The sequence below is a fragment of the Haliotis rufescens genome, unplaced genomic scaffold, assembly GCF_023055435.1.
Source record: "Haliotis rufescens isolate VD_foot unplaced genomic scaffold, xgHalRufe1.0.p SCAF_1, whole genome shotgun sequence".
Classification (NCBI taxonomy): domain Eukaryota; kingdom Metazoa; phylum Mollusca; class Gastropoda; order Lepetellida; family Haliotidae; genus Haliotis; species Haliotis rufescens.
In genome coordinates, this window is record NW_025963779.1 from 61,503,581 (window position 1) to 61,524,064 (window position 20,484).

General features: G+C 38.5%; 2 protein-coding genes across 3 annotated transcripts in view; one reads left to right on the plus strand and one right to left on the minus strand.

Annotated features, from left to right (window-relative positions):
* Positions 1-1,050: 1,050 nt before the first annotated feature.
* Positions 1,051-7,072, plus strand: LOC124145040 (suppressor of tumorigenicity 14 protein homolog). Its single transcript, XM_046514689.2, has 5 exons — positions 1,051-1,227; positions 3,263-3,350; positions 3,607-3,728; positions 5,751-5,882; positions 6,329-7,072. The coding sequence occupies exons 1-5, from the start codon at positions 1,164-1,166 to the stop codon at positions 6,691-6,693; spliced, it is 771 nt and encodes a 256-aa protein (XP_046370645.2). The 5' UTR covers positions 1,051-1,163; the 3' UTR covers positions 6,694-7,072.
* Positions 7,073-8,051: 979 nt separating this feature from the next.
* LOC124145021 (von Willebrand factor D and EGF domain-containing protein-like) overlaps positions 8,052-20,484 on the minus strand; it is a 30,502-nt gene continuing 18,069 nt past the window's right edge. Inside the window, exons 13-19 of one of the 2 annotated variants that reach the window (XM_048398945.1) lie at positions 19,761-19,919; positions 19,196-19,379; positions 18,339-18,529; positions 12,828-13,100; positions 10,992-11,106; positions 9,655-9,775; positions 8,052-9,239 (exon numbers count right to left, since the gene is read on the minus strand). In XM_048398945.1, the coding sequence (XP_048254902.1) occupies positions 9,158-9,239; positions 9,655-9,775; positions 10,992-11,106; positions 12,828-13,100; positions 18,339-18,529; positions 19,196-19,379; positions 19,761-19,919 (1,125 nt within the window). In that variant the 3' untranslated portion in view covers positions 8,052-9,157. Of the gene's footprint in view, positions 9,240-9,654; positions 9,779-10,991; positions 11,107-12,827; positions 13,101-18,338; positions 18,530-19,195; positions 19,380-19,760; positions 19,920-20,484 lie in introns of both variants that reach the window. The other variant, XM_046514655.2, reaches the window with a different exon arrangement.

Below are 20,484 nucleotides of genomic sequence, written 5' to 3' on the forward strand. Positions count from 1 at the left end.
TTGATATTTATTTCTATCAGTAGCTATGTAAACACTACTTACAAAAACATACACATGCATTCTTATAAAATGCATATACAAATGAATTCCATCGTGTTTCTCGTTGTTTAAGCTGTGATATCTCATAATCCTTTTGAGATGCGCTTTGCCGTTTTTCCTGTGCGATATTAACTTTATATTTACTCTGCAAAGCGCGTTACATTAAAAACAGTTATATTTTCTCGATTTCACCCTCAGTGATTAGTATGATCTTGTGTAAATGTCAGTTTGTTTTCACTTCCGCTTCGGCACGACTGCAAACTTGTAAGATAAACTTCAAAGATATAATAATTCTATCATATCTTGTTGTGAAATATATTTATCATCCAAAACTGGCTCCCACAGGAGATATCGCTTGGATGAGATCAAGCGATATCTACACTCGCTGCAATGAAATTACATCACAATGCTTTGCAGACCATTGTGACGTCACTGGTTACCATGACGTCACAATCAAATGACATCACAAATGGCTCTGCTACTGAAGCTGTTTGCAGTACTTTTTACACTGAAGACACTGCTAATTACTGTCTACAAATTGAAAAAGTTGAAAGAATGATGTTGGATGATAAATAAAATCTCACCCTCGTGTCTTTTGATATCAAATATATCAACACTCGTTGATATATTTGATATCAAAAGACACTCGGGTGAGATTCTCTATTTATCAGCAAAATGGATACCCTCCTCACCGCCGTTACATTTTGGTTTAATAGACCTTATGTAGCTCTGGCTCATTCAAGATTTTGTGTGTCTCTACGCAAGAGTATCCCACGAAACATTATAGCATGAAAACTTTGTCCGCACTCGTGTATAGACCGAATAACGTGGTTCTCCGCCAGACCGAGAGTACACTGTAGACGCAAGTAACACACATTCCCCAATAACAACTTCAAACTGAGTTATAGTGATAACATCCTGTTATCTACATAGCGAGTGTTTCCCGTGTTTACAACTCGGATGTTCGTACTGCCGCAAGTGTGACGTCATTGAATGTCAATATCACACACATTGCGACATAGCATTCACACACACACTTGCACCATGATGTTTTCTAGCGTTTGCCTCATTCACAAGTGATCGGTGTAAGGCTTCAGTTGTTCAACTACATAGTGTACAAGGGTATGGTATTCCTAGCATCAAGTTTGGACTTTACATTCGTGGTAATTGTGATAGCCTTCATCAATGGTAAGTTATATATATTATTTCGTATGATCGATGGTTTTCATCATTTACAGGCTAATACTGAGTTACATGTGTCACACGAATATTTACATACACCAGAAACACAATTGTCGAACCTTGTGGTGTCACCCGGGGCATGTGACTTAGTTCAAATGGGCCTCTGTTCACCCAGCGTGGTGTGGTGGCTTTTCGATCTGAATAAACTGTACACAACTAGATCGAATGTTGAGGGGCGTACAAAAATATTCAGCTCGTAGACCCGTGAAGATCCGGGGTAGAATATAGGTCAGCAACCCATGCTTGCCGTAAAAGGCGACTATGCTTCTCGTAAGAGGCGACTAACGGGATCGAGTGGTCAGGCTCGCTAACTTGGTTGATGCACGTCATCGTATCCCAGTTGCATGGATCGATGCTCATGATGTCAGTCACTGGACTGTCTGGTCCAGAGTCGATTATTTACAGACCGCCGTCATTGAGCTGGAATAGTGCTGAGTGCCGCGTTAAACAACATGAAATAAACAAACAAAGCAATGTTATGTAATCCCTCAATTTTCAGGTATTACACATCTTTTAATGTAATTAAACACCATACCCAAAAGACTGTAAGTGAGAAGGGCATAAATCTAATCCTAAACAACTACGGCTATAATGTACAACAAGTGTATTAAAATATAAAAAGAAAAGAAAAGTTAAATGGTAATATATTAAGAGAGGTGAATATTGAAAGAAGGATTTAAGGCCTGAAAATTTCAGGGAATACACATATTCCCTTATCATACATTTTTCCTGTAACATATATATATATATATATATATATATACGTGTCATACTGCATTACCGCACCTTAATGCTGTGCGTACTCAACGCGCGTTTCAAAATACAACTACAGGTGTGTAGTTGTGTAGGTGTGTTAGTTATTTCTGATTTTGTAATAACATTCTTCTTTATGGTTGTTGTGTGGGTTTTTCGTTTCGTTGTCATTTGTATAGTATAATAGGTAGAAGTCAATGTAATCAGGTTGTTATTTATCATATTGTGATTTTGTACAAAAATAAATATTCCTCAATGTTCTTTGATCATTTATGATTATAAGTGACTCGTGTGTGACCTTTTTTTGCCAAAGATGGATTTCCTCGGCTTTCTAAATATTTCACATTTTACAAAAAATCAAAATTCAAAATTGACCAAGCAATTCGTGTGTTCTTCACAAAAGTAAAATGTCTGGTTATTTAATTTCCATATGTACTGCAGTTTGAGGGAAAGACAATTTGATTAATGTTTGAATCCAAAACGTACGTGCAGTTATTGACAACGGCATTAACCTACCCTGACCCGTCTTGTCAAGTGGTTTGTTATTTATACAGTTACGGCCGACGCGACGTTCAATTTCAACTCACTCACTCATTGCAGCAGCGCAACACAGCCGAACGGAGTTTGAAAGACACATTCAGGAAGCGCACTAGACCAGCAGTTTAGAAAGTCGAAAAAAATAAATAGAATTGAATGTGTTAGAAAAATAATTGGACATTTATTTTATTTTTGTTAAACGAATGCCAGTTGTACATTACAGTGGAACCACTGAGATCCTTGATTAGTTAACACGATGGACAGGGAAATGCGTATGAAGAAAGTATTGATAATGATATATCTTTATCGGACAGCGCAATCTAAATATGACTGAAAAACGAGGATCCTGGGCCCATGAAAATAACCTTGGTGCGGCAGGGAAGAAAGCAGTAAAAAGCACCCTTTGAACGATCCAAAATATTAAATGTCTGCTGACGCAGAGCGTTAATCTGGATTGTCATGGGAACACTGACGGGATTTTTTAATGCTGTCGCGCTCCGTGGCGCTATTTCAGTGTAGGGCGACTTGAGACGGTTGCTCAGTGTAAACGGCCATATAGGTCCATATCGTAATATTACGATGAATTGTTATTTTTAAGTTAATTCATATGATCAGAGTTATCGTTTCCTTTGCATACCCTTTGCATATATATATATATACCCTCGGTGTGTCATTATCTACTCTGTTACAGCGGTCAAAGGGGACATCGATCAAACTTTGACAGCGACCAAGGAGGCAAAATTTCTGACATCGCCGGGCTACCCACTGGGGTACCAGAAGTAAGTATAGCTATACACAGCACCTACATGTATACAACACACATGTGGATCGATACCCTTTGAGGGGGAGCCGCCAAATTAAAAATTGTTAACTTTAGGAGGAGGTGATATATCAGAAAATGATGGCATAGCATAGGATAATTATTCTTGAAAGCTTGACAAAGACGACTGAGCGTTTGATAATAAAACGTTAGCTGTTCTACTGCCTAGTACGCCAGACAACATTTGAGAATAACCTTTCATTCTTCCTTTGCAGCAACTTAAAATGTAAATGGGAAATTGTCGGGCCCCCGAACAGCAAACTGAAAGTGAAGATCCTCAGCAGTGACATCGGCCGGCAAGTGACCTGTGAAGGAGACTACGTCCAGGTGCTTGATGGTAGGTTGCTATACGTTCAGTCCAGATGTTTGATGGTATGTTGCAATACGTTCAGTCCAGGCGTTTCATAGGAGGTTGCTTTCCGTTCAGTCAAGGTGCTTGATGGTAGGTAGTTGTATATTCAGGACAGATGTTTGATCGACGGTTGCTACACATTCAGTCCAGGTGCTTGATGTTAGGTTGCTTTCTGTTCAGTCCAGGTGCTTGATGGTAGGTAGTTGTATGTTCTGTCCAGGCGTTTAATAGGAGGTTGCTTTCTGTTCAGTCCAGGTGCTTGATGGTATGTTGCTATACCTTCAGTCCAGGTGCTTGATGGTATGTTGCTATACGTTCAGTCTAAGTGCTTGATTGTAGGTTGCTATACGTTCAGTGTTCACTCCAGATGGTTGATGGTAGGTTGTTATACGTTCAGTCCAGGCGTTTGGTGGTAGGTTGCTATACATTCAGTCCAAGTGCTTTATTGTGGATTGCTATGCATTCAGCCCAGATGCTTGATGGTAGGTTGCTATGCATTCAGTCCAGATGCTTGATGGTAGGTTGCTATACCTTCAGTCTAAGTGCTTGATGGTAGGTTGTTATACGTTCAGTCCAGGTGTTTGGTGGTAGGTTGCTATTCATTCAGTCCAAGTGCTTGATTTTGGGTTGCTATGCATTCAGCCCAGATGCTTGATGGTAGGTTGCTATGCATTCAGTCCAGATGCTTGATGGTAGGTTGATATACGTTCAGTCCAGGTGCTTGATGGAAGGTTGCTATACCTTCAGTCCAGGTGCTTGATGGTAGGTTGATATACCTTCAGTCCTAGTGCTTGATGGTAGGTTGCTATACATTCAGTCCAGATGCTTGATGGTGGGTTGCTATACATTCAGTCCAGGTGCTTGATGGTAGGTTGTTATAGGTTCAGTCCAGATGCTTGATGGTATGTTGCTATACGTTCAGTCCAGGTGCTTGATGGTAGGTTGCTATACATTCAGTCCAGGTGCTTGATGGTGGGTTGCTATACCTTCAGTCCAGGTGCTTGATGGCAGGTTGATATACCTTCAGTCCAAGTGCTTGATGGTGGGTTGCTATACCTTCAGTCCAGGTACTTAATGGTGGGTTGCTATACATTCAGTCCACATGATTGATGGTAGATTGCTATACGTTCAGTTCAGATGATTGATGGTAGGTTGCTATACCTTCAGTCCAGGTACTTGATGGTGGGTTGCTATACATTCAGTCCACATGATTGATGGTAGGTTGCTATACGTTCAGTTCAGATGATTGATGGTAGGTTGCTATACGTTCAGTCCAGATGCTTGATGGTAGGTTGCTATACGTTCAGTCCAGGTGCTTGATGGTAGGCTGCTGTAAGTTCAGTCGTTGAAGTAATCGAGGTGACTATCTCCGGGTGAGTGAGGGTACTAGGGCAGTTGTTATACACGCGTATAACGTCGTACGACAAATCATAATTCAGTTTTCTTTAGGTTTACATAAGTTTTGTTCTCAATGGTATTATTCTACTTTTAGGCATGGTTACATGATAATGATTTTCAAATTTCAGCTATAAATAGATTGTACAGTGCAACTTTAAAATATCCCTATAAAGCGTTGTATATATTGCATCAAAAAATATATAACTAGTCTCCAATCCAGTCAATATACATCTGTTTGTCAGATGTATAAATGCTGTTAGATATAAATCAGTACTCATTAATTATATTAACCTTTTCCGGCATGTTATGACCTCGTGGGAATCCGGGTTCTTAGCACTCCAGTGCTTTTTGTAAGAGGCGAATATTGGATCGGTAGGACAGGCTCAGTTGGTTGCGTGTCATCGGACCTCTACGTCGCTCATGATGTCAACCATTAGTTTGCCTGCCTAGATTCGATTATTGGTATAGTTGAATATAGCTATATTGACTGCAGCGAAAAACAGCAAATAAACAGACTAACAATATATCCTGTACGTACACCTATTGTCTATGTAGTGTGCACTGATCATCCAACATTGTGCTCACCATGTAATTCCTTTGTTATATCAGGAAGCACGACCAACACTTTTTGTTACTTTGAAACACCGTCATACACAAGTAGCGGCTCCACCATCACAATCAGGTTTATATCTGATGGATCAGGAACTAGTAAGGGTTTCCGGCTGCAGTACTACTATATAGGTGAGTTGTTGCGTTGTTGCGTTGTTGCGTTGTGTTTGTGTTGACAATTAGCATTTTCATATTCACACTGTATTTAACGAGTGAGTGAGTGAGTGAGTTATGTAAACAAACCCCATAAAAGCAATCCTGAAAATCACTGAAATCTCAATCAAATATTGTTCAACTAAAGATCTACATATTATCATATAATTTGATTTCTATAAATATGGTATAATCAGGTGTGGACATTAATAAAATTCCTTTGTCTGACACTCAAGCAAAATGGACTTCATACTGATTGGACTCAGTCTGTGTATTGCAAGCTATTCATTGAGGTGGATCCTCTTCTTTCAATTAAAAAGAACGTGTATCGTAACTATGTCCCAGAGAACATGACGACTTAGACCATAGTGTCCTATGGTTGGCTGTAGATATTGTGTATATGATATACATTTCTCTCGTTTCAGACTCACAGACGGATAACTCGCTAATGTACGGAATTTTGATAATGGTAGGTGTGGTTGTATTCTTCGTTCTTCTTTACACGACTTCCACAAAATGTTCAAGGAAGAGCCCCGAGAGGAGAAGTCAGCTTGAAACCCGGCATCAAAATCAGCACGCAGAGATGCAGACTGTGACTGTGGCTCCGAACACTAATAATACGGAGTTGTTTGCCCCACCTCCGACATACAACGACAATGTTAATAGCAACAACATGAGCAATAACAAAGACAATGTGAATGACACGTCACCACCGCCTTATTCATCATTACGCATATCGGATACAATTGTACACATACATGGAAGTGCAAGGAGTGAGGAGACTCAGTAGACCAGTCTCATCGGAAAAGCCTATTACAGTGGAATATATCTGAGTGTTACTATTTAGCATAGTTGCTCATGCTATCACTCAATGTTTTTGTGCGTGAGAAAATCGATTACATACAGGCCGTCGCGATACAGCTGCAAAAGTGCGGACAACGGCGTAACACAACAGTCGGGTAATCTTATTTATTGGCATTGATCCACATGAATGAATGAATGAATGAATGAATGAATGAATGAATGAATGAACGGATGAATGAATGAATGAATGAATGAATGAATGAATCCAATTTGTATAGGTTGTAATCATGTGCGACCTTGATTATGTTTATGACTGACAATTGCATTTATCTTTATATACATTTTGTATCTTGACAAGAGTTGAATCAGGTAGAATAAAAGATTTGATGTACATTTGGTTTTGTTATCTATTATTTGTTTTAACCATGGTTCTGTATGGGATGAACTGCACAAAATGTCATTGAACATGTTGTCAAAGTAATGCAGGGATTTAATGAAATCAAAAGTCATTATATTCAGTGAATTCATGAAATCCCTGAATATGCTAGGGATTATATGAAATCCCTGACCATATTTTTATGAAATCATTGAAATATCCTAAATGTGCTATTCACGAAATCCATAGTTTCACATTATCAGTGTCAGATTTGTCGTATAAGATCACAGAAGAAATCTCCAACATCTTGCATCAATCATTTAATATATTCATATTAATTATATTTACAGTGAATCTTCTTGAGAAGTTAGTTATGGTAACATCTTTATATATTTATTACGTGTAATATATTTTAAGTTAAACATTGCTATAATGTTCCAGATAAACGTTTCACCTAAGTGTAACAAAAAATAACGTATACCTTTCATAGGTGAAGTTGAAATGGCTTATCTGCAAGCATACAGTGAACAAGATCTATTCATCTATTGTTAACGTATGGTATCACAGCATGAGTGTCTAAGTGGACTAAGTGTGGGTTCGAATCACACATTTCACTTGATGATGATCTGTGGTTTGTATCCATATCCATGTCCTTGGACTTGTTTTATTTAAGGTGGAATGCCAAAATCGGTGACTTGCCTCCTTTTATCTTGAGTCTTTTCTCCATGATATGCCGCAATATAACCGAATTACTCTTCACAGAGTCGTTAAACAGTCGCAAGGTTTAACAAAATACGTATAATTCTTTTTATAGAGGCATATTTCAGCCCAAGAGAAAAAATAACAGGTTACATCTTAATATTTCTATATCTGGCTTTTTGGAATTGGAATCTTTGGATTCACCTAGATTTGAATGAGTTGCTCCCAAGTTTACTGATGGCAGATGAAAACCATAGCAATACACTGAATTAAGATCGTGTCAACACCATCTTTAATGTTTTGGTCCATGAACGATCTAGAGATCAACTCGTAACATCCTCAATTTGAAAATGCATCATTCAGAAGGAGTATATGTTCTCTTGTCGATCCTACATGTCTTAGCTATGATCACAGTTGAATACCCCAGGTGTTACGACCATTTCATCCGAACCATGGCGGAAGGGAAAATACATTATGACATTATACTTGACATTATGTGCAGAATCGAACCTTGGCCCTACGTGATTTTAACAGATAAAAGTGTAGAATTTTTGCATTAATATCTTAAGTATCAGTATACGTGATCAAATGAGGAGCAAAATTCCCTTATTGAAATTGTTAAAATAACCCAAGGATCGTAAAGATTGTATAATTTGGACGAAATATCATTCGATACTCTGTATCATACAATTAATACAGAGTTCCCACTGCAAGCGAACACAATCTATGCCAGCTGGGATTAGTTTATTACTTTCATAGGCATTCAGACATAGTAAAAAGTGAAGGATTGATTGAGCATGATTAGCGAAAATTGATAAACAAATAATTCATGTATAAACAAAAAATAACGCAATAACAGAATATGTACTTAAATCTTGCATTTGCTCAATGCATAAAATAATCAGCGGTCGTCTGAAAAATTACAAACAAGTAAATGTAATATTGTCATACTGTTATGCAATCCACTGTACAGTGAGTGAGTGTGAGTGAGTTTGATTTTAGGCCGCTTTTAGCAATATTCCTGCAATATCACGGCGGGGGACACCAGAAATGGGCTGTACCCATGTCGGGAATCGAACCGGGGTCTTCGGCGTGACGAGCGAACACTTTAACCACAAGGCTACCCGACCGCCACTCCACTATATAGAGTATTGCATAATGGTATTATTCCACACTGCAAGTATGGCGCAGCTTGTCATTTAGAAAGAACTCCGAGGAAAAATATCTTTGATACAAAACGTTTGCAATAGCCTTAAATATCTGGCAATATTAAGATACATTTTTGTCCATCCAACTGTTTGTCAAATACATGACTTCTTCGGAATGAGAACTGGAACATAGCCATTATATCAAAGGAATCTGTGTGTGAGGACTCTTATTTACTGGCCACTTGACTTGTTGAAAAATTGATCATGAAAGCAGAGCCCCTTGGTTTGTCTCCGATGCTACTCTTCTTTCTGAAACAGCAAGAGGATCAATACATGGGCAGTAATGAACTTGTGAGTGAGATTTGCTTTGTGCCGCTTGAACAGTATTTCAGTTGTAAACGGCGCCCTCAGCTTGATGTTGGAGGAAAGCCCGAAGTGATGCATATCTCAACTGGTATGGTGCTTACAAACCCGGACACATAATCAGGTTGAATCTGAGTGTCTAACGCACGATCAGAATCTGGAAGGCCTTAGGTACGCAACTCCACATAATGAATTGTGGCACCTGAGACGACTGTGCCATCCGTGTCCTACTAAGCATCCATGACATTCAATCATATTTACATCACAGGTGAAGAACTCATCAATCATGCATTTCAAGTTTAACGGGAACTCAAAATGATCATGGGAATGACCGTTCATGTATTAGTGCTGAACCACTCACTTTCCGTGTTTGTAGATGCAACATCCTACACCGGCTAGGAGAAGGCCGACGACCACTGCTCCTATTATCCACAGTGAGAAGGATATGGAGGTGTCTGTGGTGGTTGCTGTACACGCACCATCTGTTACAGAGATATAACACAAGTTAGCAGTCAGTGAACTAACGAGAATCGAGACAGAGCGTATTATCTGTCCCGAGTAATGAATGGCGACTTCCTGAGTTACACCTTTCATGATTAAGGTAAATGTAAGCGACAAGACTATTTCAACAATCATGAAAAAGCTCTACTGAATGCAGAGTCCATTGAACGATTCCGACTATATCATGAACATGTGTTTATGAATCTCTATCAAATAGTGATGATGCCGGGTGTTCGCGAAGGGGTGAGCCTATTCTGCTCCACGTGTTAAGCTGGTGTGTTATATGGTCTGTTTGATGAGGGATCAAAGCATGATGACAGTTCAATTAGGAGATAAACCTACTGTTTTGATATTTGGGATAATCCAACTGTAGATTAGCTACCTCTTATTATAATTTGGAACTAAGAGCTTTATCTCAAAGTTTAAATGTATCCAAGAGGTATCCTAGAGACAAAAATATTTATGTAAAATCTGCCTCCCATTGTTTGTACAAACTTTATATCGATGTTTCAGATCCCTAGACATTGTTGTTTTCGAAAAGAAAGCCCCAGGGTCATCCCTTCAGTCGGGTTTCAGTCAAAAGTTAACAGGACGTACTGACGGACAACGTGAAATGACAAAAACCCTAGCACTGTGAGCTAACAATATCTTAAAATATCGCCCCAGCAAATAAACTTTGCTGAAGTAGATCTGTTGACAATTATTGTCAATTTGTGACATAAAAAGCAATGGGTAACGCACTTCCGCATTATTTTTAATAATGCAGCAATACGATTGTATGGGGTGCCAGCTAATTAGTCATCTATGGGAATCGCTAAAATATCCGCCATATTGTGACGAGGAGACTCACATAACGGTAAAACAATAACGTGAATATCTCAGATTCAATATAAAACAAAGTAGATAAAATATATCATTTAGACAAAAATTAAAAACGTGTAATTAATCAATACAGTCACAATATATGTACACCTATTTCTTTCAAATGATTAAGGTTGGTTACTTAAAATATCTTTAACATTAACATTACTGTTTAGACAACAAAACAAAGGAGGCAGAATTGGCCACATGTGTTTTGCTTCAACAATGATCATCTCCGGCTGTAGATTAATCTTGTCTGTTGCAAAGTACAAGTCATTATTTCTGTGAAAGCATAACTGTATGAAATCTTTTAATCTCAATGTACGTCTTTCTTACCACTTTTCAGCGTCCATTTTCGGACAGAACTGGATGCATCACAAACGTAGCAGGGCTTTTCAGGATGGATGTCGCCATGGCTCACACACACGCCTTTGGCGTTGCAAGACTGACTCTAAAATATTAGAATAAATCATCACGATTACCTATAGATCTAGTAGTAAAATGACAGATAAATGCTCTTCTACAACTGCGAAAGCGTATCTTTTCAACCGCCATGTTGTATTTTTAAACAGTAAAACAATATATTAAAGCAACAAAATAATCACTCAAACTGGCAATTTTATTCATTTTAATATGCACGTACGTTTTGACTGAAATCTGATTGAAATCGGTGATACTGTGAATATAGTCGGACTAGTGCAAAGATACCAGCAATCCATGAATCATCAAATTACTTACCACATGACAAGCAACATGCTTACCACATGACAAACAACATGCTTACCACATGACAAGCAACATTCTTACCACATGACAAACAACATGCTTACCACATGATAAGAAACATGCTTACCATATGACAAATAAAAACATGCTTACCACATGACAAGCAACATGCTTACCACATGACAAGAAACATGCTTACCACGTGACAAGCAGCATGTTTACCACATGACAAATAAAAACATGCTTACCACATGACAAATAACAAAACATGCTTACCATAAGACAAGCAACACGCTTACCACATGACAAACACCATGCTTACCACGTGACAAGCAGCATGTTTACCACATGACAAATAAAAACATGCTTACCACATGACAAGCAACATTCTTACCATATGACTAGAAATATTCTTACCATATGACAAGCAACATTCTTACCACATGGCAAATAAAAACATGCTAACCATATGACAAGCAACACGCTTACCACATGACAAATAACATGCTTACCATATGACAAGAAACATGCTTACCATATGACAAATAAAAACATGCTTACCACAAGACAAGCAACATTCTTACCACATGACAAGCAACATTCTGACCGTATGACATGAAACATGCTTACCACATGACAAATAAAAACATGCTTACCGCATTACAAGCAACATTCTTACCACATGACAAACAACATGCTTACCACATGACAAATAAAAATATGCTTACCATATGACAAGCAACATTCTTACCATATGACAAGAAACATGCTTACCATATGACAAGAAACATGCTTACCACATGACAAGCAACATTCTTACCATATGACTAGAAACATTCTTACCATATGACAAACAACATGCTTACCACATGACAAGCAACATGCTTACCACATGACAAATAAAAACATGCTTACCACACGACAAGCAACATTCTTACCACATGACAAGCAACATTCTTACCGTATGACAAGAAACATGCTTACCACATGACAAATAAAAACATGCTTACCGCCTTTCAAGCAACATTCTTACCACATGACAAACAACATGCTTACCATATGACAAGAAACATGCTTACCACATGACAAGCAACATTCTTACCGTATGACAAGAAACATGCTTACCACATGACAAATAAAAACATGCTTACCGCATTACAAGCAACATTCTTACCACATGACAAACAACATGCTTACCATATGACAAGAAACATGCTTACCACATGACAAATAAAAACAATCTTACCAAAAGACAAGAAACATGCTTACCATATGACAAGAAACATGCTTACCATATGACAAACAACAGTTCTGCAAAGAAGTGAATGTAAAATTGGGACTCAAATTCCTGAGTAAACTTCAAACTGCACTTACGCGATAAGTAAGATCATGTACTACAGTCGGATCTTACATCGAGGATAATCTCAGGAACAAAAATAATCTTACTGTGAAAGCGCAAACTACAGCTTTTCCGGTCACATTGCAGTACTGACACTTGGAGTTGTACATGACCAGGACGCTCTCATCGCTGAATACATCACCATAGTTAGCAATCGAGATTCTAAACCCAGCTGCTAATTCGGCTTCGGGGGGTTGAGAGCTCGGGGAGCGCTTCGTACGTTGTTGTTTTGGAAGGATACAAATGACTTCCACAAAGCTCTCGACCAAGGGTTTAGAGTAGCTGACCGTCCCCGTCTTTTGTGTCCCATCAGCATGTACCTAGGGTGATAATTATTCTTAGTGACATGTCCGATTTCACGGTACTGAAAGGTTTCAATTACAAAAAAAACCAATAAGGCATTAAGGAGATTAGAATTATTATTTGTAGTGTGAGTGAGTGAGTTGGGTTTGACGCCGCTCTGAACAGTATTACTGTTATATCACGGCGTGTCAGCTTAATGGGGGAGGAAAGCCCGAAATGATGCAGGTTCTTAGACACTTACCAATTTGGTGAAGCACACGAGCACGGTATGGTGCAGACAAACCTAGAAACATAATCGGGTGAACCGGGATTCCAACCCACAATGATAGGTTTCTGGTGTGCCCAAGGGACGGAACTCCACATATCGAATTGCGACGCCGTATAGTCAGTTGGCCAGGGGTGAAAAACAAGATTTTCGTTCCCACATTTTCCTGTATACCTTAAACCTTTTCTATTGCATAAAGGAGGTATCTGTACACAATATTCATTGGGTAGTAAGCTTGCAAGTGTGTGCAGGTATTTTCAGGGGATCAAAATTGCATAAATTGAAGGGGAAAATGCATAATTTGACAAAATTGGCTGTAACATTTTTATTAAGTCATTAAACTATCCAAATTATGTCTTTGATTACAGGTAATATGTTCGGTTATCTGAATTTGGCAAACATTTTGTTTCATTTAATTGTTATTCTAATTCTCAGTGGAAACATTAGTAAAAATCATGTTTTTTTACTTCATTTTCAAATCTTGTGAGTAGGTAAAACACTAATTCCATTGAAGTGTGACAATAAAACCACTATAACTGGGTATTAAAATCTGGCTTATCCATTGTACTAACCTATACAAAAAACAAAATGAAAATATATTACATAGGGGTTGAGATATTGTATACAATGTTACCCCACCCCCAAAAAAACAATTTTGACGAAAATTGCTTATTGAGATATGGTGGTAGATGATGTTGCTGTAGTGGATGAGTGGGATAATTGCAACAATGCTTAAAAACACCAAAATAGTAAACTCATAAAGAAAAATGATGTTTCAAGTTTTTCCGTGAGCATTTATGGTGGCCATCTTGAATTTCAAGATGGCCGCCATTTTGACCTGTTTTTAAAATCAAGATCTTATATAGTTCTTCAACATGGTCATGTAATATATCATATGAAAGCTTTTCACATTGTCTTTTCAATGATATACTGACTCCTGTGGTAAATTGTTCCCCAACAATGAAAAAAGGAAATATTGAAAGCTAATTTCTCGCGACTTTACCCAAATTTAGATTTAAATTAAAATGGACATCGTTTCACTCAAAATTGTAGATATACTGCACTTTTGTCTGAGCATTTCACTAGTTTATAATTATAGTGAAGAAACAAACATGAGAATACTTCTAGTATTATGAAGTATTAAAAATAGAATGTGAAATAATGTCATCTCTAGTCACCGTCAGAGTCCATCTCATCTGTAGAGGTAGGTAAGTTGTTTCTGTGTAGGCATGACATAGCACAACTGCATCCAAGGGAACATCCCATGATGTTTTTGGCGCAGCTACACATGAATGAGGAGCATCTACCTGTTGGGCATTTACAGGTGAGTAATTCTAGACACAGTGCTGGCATTTATTCCTGGGTCATTGGGATGGGTTCTATGACATCGTCTGGAGACGTCCACCTATCCCCTTCTGGTGGTGGTTTGTCAGCCTTTCCTTTAAGTGCAGAACACCATGTGATGCACTGGTGCTGACATCTGAGTAGAGGTTGTGTGGTTGTGTAGTGGGAGTTCCTCTAGGTCTCCAACTCTGTGGAACATGTCAGCTGTAAGTGTATTAATGCTAGTTGCAGTCAATGCTGGATTGTACACTTTGATGACAAGTGAGTCTGTCTCTTTCATGTTGAAGGCACCAGTTTCTTCTGTTGGTTGCAACAAATATTGTTGTGCAATAAATATGTTCCAGGTCCACAACCTGTGACCGCATGGAATGATGGTAGAGCTAATACAACATCTGAGAGAATGAGAGATTGATGTACATCATCAACTGATATGCACCCATTCATATCTGAGCAGAAAACCGATGTTTATGATGTTTCAACTGTACTAACACATCAGTGTCTCGGATGTGAATGACTCTGTGGTCGTATCCATTGCAGGAGGCATCCATGACATTGATCACCATTCGTGTATCTGCCTCTTTATGTGTTGACAGTAGATTTGGCATTGCTTCAGATTGATCTATGGTAGATACTGCTGTATCTGGGCTGCTTAATCCACCTGCAATGATGATGATTTGATGATTATGATGGAGATGCTGTGCCTGTGTGTGCAATTCTGTGGTCAAGAATTGTGTCAAATTTTGCTTGTCCATTTCAATAAAACTGGACAATGAAGTCAGCAGAAGGATGTCTCATTTATCTATTATTCTTCGAATTTTCTTTGATCGATCACCTCTTTTTGTCCGAGTACTGACTTTGCAACATATTGGTCAAAGACATCATCGACTTAAGAACAAGTTTCACTGAAGTTCTTCAGCACATTCCAATTGAAAACATCAGCCAAATCTCCAAAGGTCCTAGCTTTGCTTGGTTTGCCTATAGCCTGTACAAGAGCCATGCCAGAAATAACAATGCATGTTGTGTCATCAGTTGATGGTAGCATGAGAATCTGCAAGCAAATGTGATAATGCAGCTTTGTTGTACAAAGTAGACCATCTGTTGTTGCCAGGGAAGGTGGGGTCTGGGACAGCTCAAGTGTTAGAAGATGTGGTACGTTCACTTCTCTTCCAATGTGGGTGGCACTCAGCAACCTTCTGAAAAGATTTCTTCCTTGCTTAAAGGTATTGGTTTGAGTTGACTTCTTTTATACCTGCATGGTGTACATCGCGGAACATGTACTGTTGGACATATTTTCTGATATTTTGTCATGAATACTCTCAGCATTATCCGCCAATCGATTGTCAATGAACTCTGACAAAAGCTTGTCACCTCGATTCATACCATGATGATGTAATGTCTTCCTTAGATCAATCTGCAGCAATACCAAATCTACTATAAACACATGAAGAGGCAGATACACAAAGGATGATGCATGTCATTGATGCCTCCTGCAATGTATACGACCACAGAGTCATTCACAACCGAGACACTGATGTGTTAGTACCGTTGATAAATCATAAACATCGGTTTTCTGCTCAGATATAGATGGGTGCAGGTACTGCAAAGGACCCTCTGTTCATACAAGTTGATGATGTACATCAATCTCTCACCCCAGATGTTGTAGCAACTCTACCAGCATTCAGTGCGGTCATGGTTGTGACACAACAAGCCTGTTCAGTGGTTATGGCAAGAAGTCGACCTGGAACATATTTATCGCACAACCAGATTTGTTGCAACCAACAGAAGAAACTGGTGCTGTCAACATGAAAAAGACAGAAACAGTTGTCGTCAAAGTGTACAATCCAGCATCAACTACAACTGGCATTAATACACTTACAGCTGACATGTTCCACAGAGTTGGAGACCTAGAGGAACTCCCACCACACAACCTCTACTCAGATGTCAGCACCAGTGCATCACATGGTGTTCTGCACTTAAAGGAAAGGCTGACATTCCACCACCAGAAGAGTATAGGTGGTCGTCCACTGAGAACCCATTCCAATGACCCAGAAGCCAGCACTGTGTCTAGAATTGCTCACCTGTAAATGCACAACAGGTAGATGCTCCTCATCCAGGTGTAGCTGCGCCAAGAACATCATTGGACGTTCCCTTGGATGCAGTTGTGCTATGTCATGCCTAAACAGAAACAATTTACCTACCTTTCCAGAAGAGATGGACTCTGACGGTGACTAGAGGTGGCATTATTTCACAGCCCATGACTCTGTGATGTAATCTTTAATACTTCATAATACTAGAAGTATTCTCATGTTTTTACACTCAAACGATAAACTAGTGAAATGCTCAGACAAAAGTACTGTATATCTACAATTATGAGTGAAACGATATCCATCTTATTGAAATACAACTTTGGAGGTTGGTTGGTGTTGCTAGAGAAATTAGCTTTCGATATATCATTTGTTGTATTATTGGGGGGATAAGATTACCACAGAAGTCAGTGAATAAGGTACATCATTGAAAAGACAAGGTAAAAAAGCTTTCATATGATATATTACATGACCATGTTGAAGAACTAAAGTGCAGTATATCTACAATTTTGAGTGAAAATATGTCCATTTTAATTTAAATCTAAATTTGGGTATGGGTTGAAGTCGCGAGAGTAATTAGATTTCAATATTTCCTTTTTTCATTGTTGGGGAACAATTTACCACATGAGTCAGTGAATAATGTATATAATTGAAAAGAAAATGTGAAAAGCTTTCATATGATATATTACATGACCATGTTGAAGAACTATATAAGATCTTGATTTTGAAAACAGGTCAAAATGGCGGCCATCTTGAAATTCAAGATGGCCACCATAAATGCTCACGGAAAAACTTGAAACATCATTTTTCTTTATGAGTTTACTATTTTGGTGTTTTTAAGCATTGTTGCAATTATCCCACTCATCCACTACAGCAACATCATCTACCACCATATCTCAATAAGCAATTTTCGTCAAAATTGGTTTTTGGGGGGTGGGATAACATTGTATACAATATCTCAACCCCTATGTAATATATTTTCATTTTGTTTTTTGTATAGGTTAGTACAATGGATAAGGCAGATTTTAATACCCAGTTATAGTGGTTTTATTGTCACAATTCAATGGAATTAGTGTTAAACCTACTCACAAGATTTGAAAATGAAGTAAAAAAACATGATTTTTACTAATGTTTCCACTGAGAATTAGAATAACAATTAAATGAAACAAAATGTTTGCCAAATTCAGATAACCGAACATATTACCTGTAATCAAAGACATAATTTGGATAGTTTAATGACTTAATAAAAATGTTACAGCCAATTCTGTCAAATTATGCATTTTGCCTTCAATTTATGCAATTTTGATCCCCTGAAAATTCCTGCACACACATGCAAGCTTACTACCCAATGAAAATTGTGTACAGATACCTCCTTTATGCAATAGAAAAGGTTTAAGGTATACAGGAAAATGTGGGAACGAAAATCTAAACTAAGCCTCTTTTCCGCTGGTGGCCAACTGACTAATAGTAGACGACTGGATCACACGTGCCCCTTATTGTGTGTAAAATGTCGACAAATAAGTGTCGAAAAGCTCAGCTTTTGGTAAAATAACCATGCTTACAGTGAAAGGTACAAATCGGCATTGCAGTTGTCCATGTTCGTCAAAATATGGACCATGCAGCGACGTCTCATTGCAGACATCTGAGGCCAGATCGCAGTACCCGTCTCCGCTAATGCCATCGATAACAGGAGGTAGAGACTTGTCAATGGAACAGTCATCTCCACCAAGCCCATCGTTACAGGAGCATGCACCTAATATACAGGTATGAAGTTATTGCATGAATTTTGTTTTCTTGTATCCATATAAATACAATAAACTACGGTGATAACAAACTCAGAGGGACCACTAGTTTTTGTTCGTTATAGGCATTTAAACAGCAAATGGCCGTGGCCAATAGAGACCAGTTCGTTGTACCCGTCAATTCGTTTCTTCCAAACGTATATATACGTTAAACATTTAAACATTCAACAAGGCGAAGCAAAGGGTCTATGTTGACATGAGAATGTTCATTAGCACATTGTTTCCCTTTGTCAACCCCTAAAATGTGTGTGTGTTTATATATAATTTATATAATATATTTTATTTTATATATAATTTCATTTTGTGTGTGTGTGTTTTAGGGGTTGACAAAGGGAAACAATGTGCTAATGAACATTCTCATGTCAACATAGACCCTTTGCTTCGCCTTGTTGAATGTTTAAATGTTTAACGTCACGCTCAGCAGTTTTCAAGCTGCATGACGATGTCCTGTAAATAATCGAGTCTAAGCCAGACAATACAGTAATTGATACCCAAAGCAACGCTCCACGCCGTGGATGGGTAGATGAAATGTGTATTTGAATGAGGTTTCAACAAGTTTGGATACAAAGGACACAACTATATTCCGACTACAAAATAATATTTCCTTGATTTCGTACCATTTTGACATGTCCCTTTACCAGAGCAATCGTGACTACATGTCATGGCAGACAAAGTGCTTAGGAAAGAAGGAACACCAGGTGTTTTCTCAGTATGCAACGTTGAATTCATCTCCACTTCGTGAATGCACTCAGATTTGGCTGCCTCGAGCGAGTGGGTTGCAAAGTCTACTGCATTGATCGCCTTTGTTAACAGAGAATGAGTGAGTGAGTGAGTGAGTGATCGAGTGAGTGAGTGAATGAATGGGTGAGTGAGTGAGTGAGTGAAATTTCATTTTACGCCACAGTCAGCAATATAACTGCTATTTCACGGCGGTCTGTTAATAATTTAAATCGAGTTTGGTAAAGGCAAAGTAATGGTACCAAGCCATTAGGGCATGATGGCACACATTCAGCCACGTCATTGTAATTAGCCGATCTTCATAAGTAACGCATAGTAGTGAGTTCGCAATATTCCTATGAAGTCACGGCGGACCAGGCAATTTTGAAAGCATTTATTGAAAACATGAGCACAGATACATGTATGACGGTAAGTATATCGTTTATATAATGATGGAATACATACAGTTATATCCATGATACAGTTGTCTTCGTGTTGTTTTATGATTTTAGACACGCCCTCAACAGTCCTGCAAGCAGCTATTGGAGGAGAATTGTTGAACAGCTGGTTACAGTATGTTGTGGCTGTAGCTGTTGTCCACGTTGTCAGTGTTCCCGCGTCCTCCTAATAACACATTACAAAATCTAAAACATGTGTTTGTTGTTTAACGCCGCACAGCGTTGTACGCTTAATGTAAGCACAGCGGGTGTAAGCATAAAAAAACATACTTCTCTATATTGATACATCTACCTACACAACGTAGCTAGACATAGTGGACATGGTTTTGGTTTGGTTTGGTTTGTTGTTTTACGCCGCACTGAGTAATATTCCAGTTTTATGACGGCGGTCATACAAATGCATCAAACAAGTCAGCGAGCCTGACCACCAGATCCCGTTAGTCGCCTCTTACGACAAGTATAGTCGCCTTTTACCTCAAGCATGGTTTGCTGAAGACCTATTCTACCCCGGATCGTCACGGGTAAATATGAATCTACAATCTTAAACAAGGTAGAGAGTCAGAAACAATTAGACTTTCCCAAGTAGCATAGCCTGCTTCAGTTTTACCTACGCGACAATGACCTCTATGATCATACAGCAACACATTCAAGTAACTGCCGTATTGTGACATGCGAAATAAATTCTGTCTCGTGTTCCCGAGATCAAATGTTGAATGGTTCAACACTTAGTA

Bases quoted from the DNA above. Each gene is read 5' to 3' on its own strand.
- LOC124145040 (XM_046514689.2), top strand. From the start codon at position 1,164: ATGGTATTCCTAGCATCAAGTTTGGACTTTACATTCGTGGTAATTGTG. The intron at 1,228-3,262 runs GTAAGTTATATA...ACTCTGTTACAG, and splicing joins TGTGATAGCCTTCATCAATG to CGGTCAAAGGGGACATCGAT. The intron at 3,729-5,750 runs GTAGGTTGCTAT...TTGTTATATCAG, and splicing joins CTACGTCCAGGTGCTTGATG to GAAGCACGACCAACACTTTT.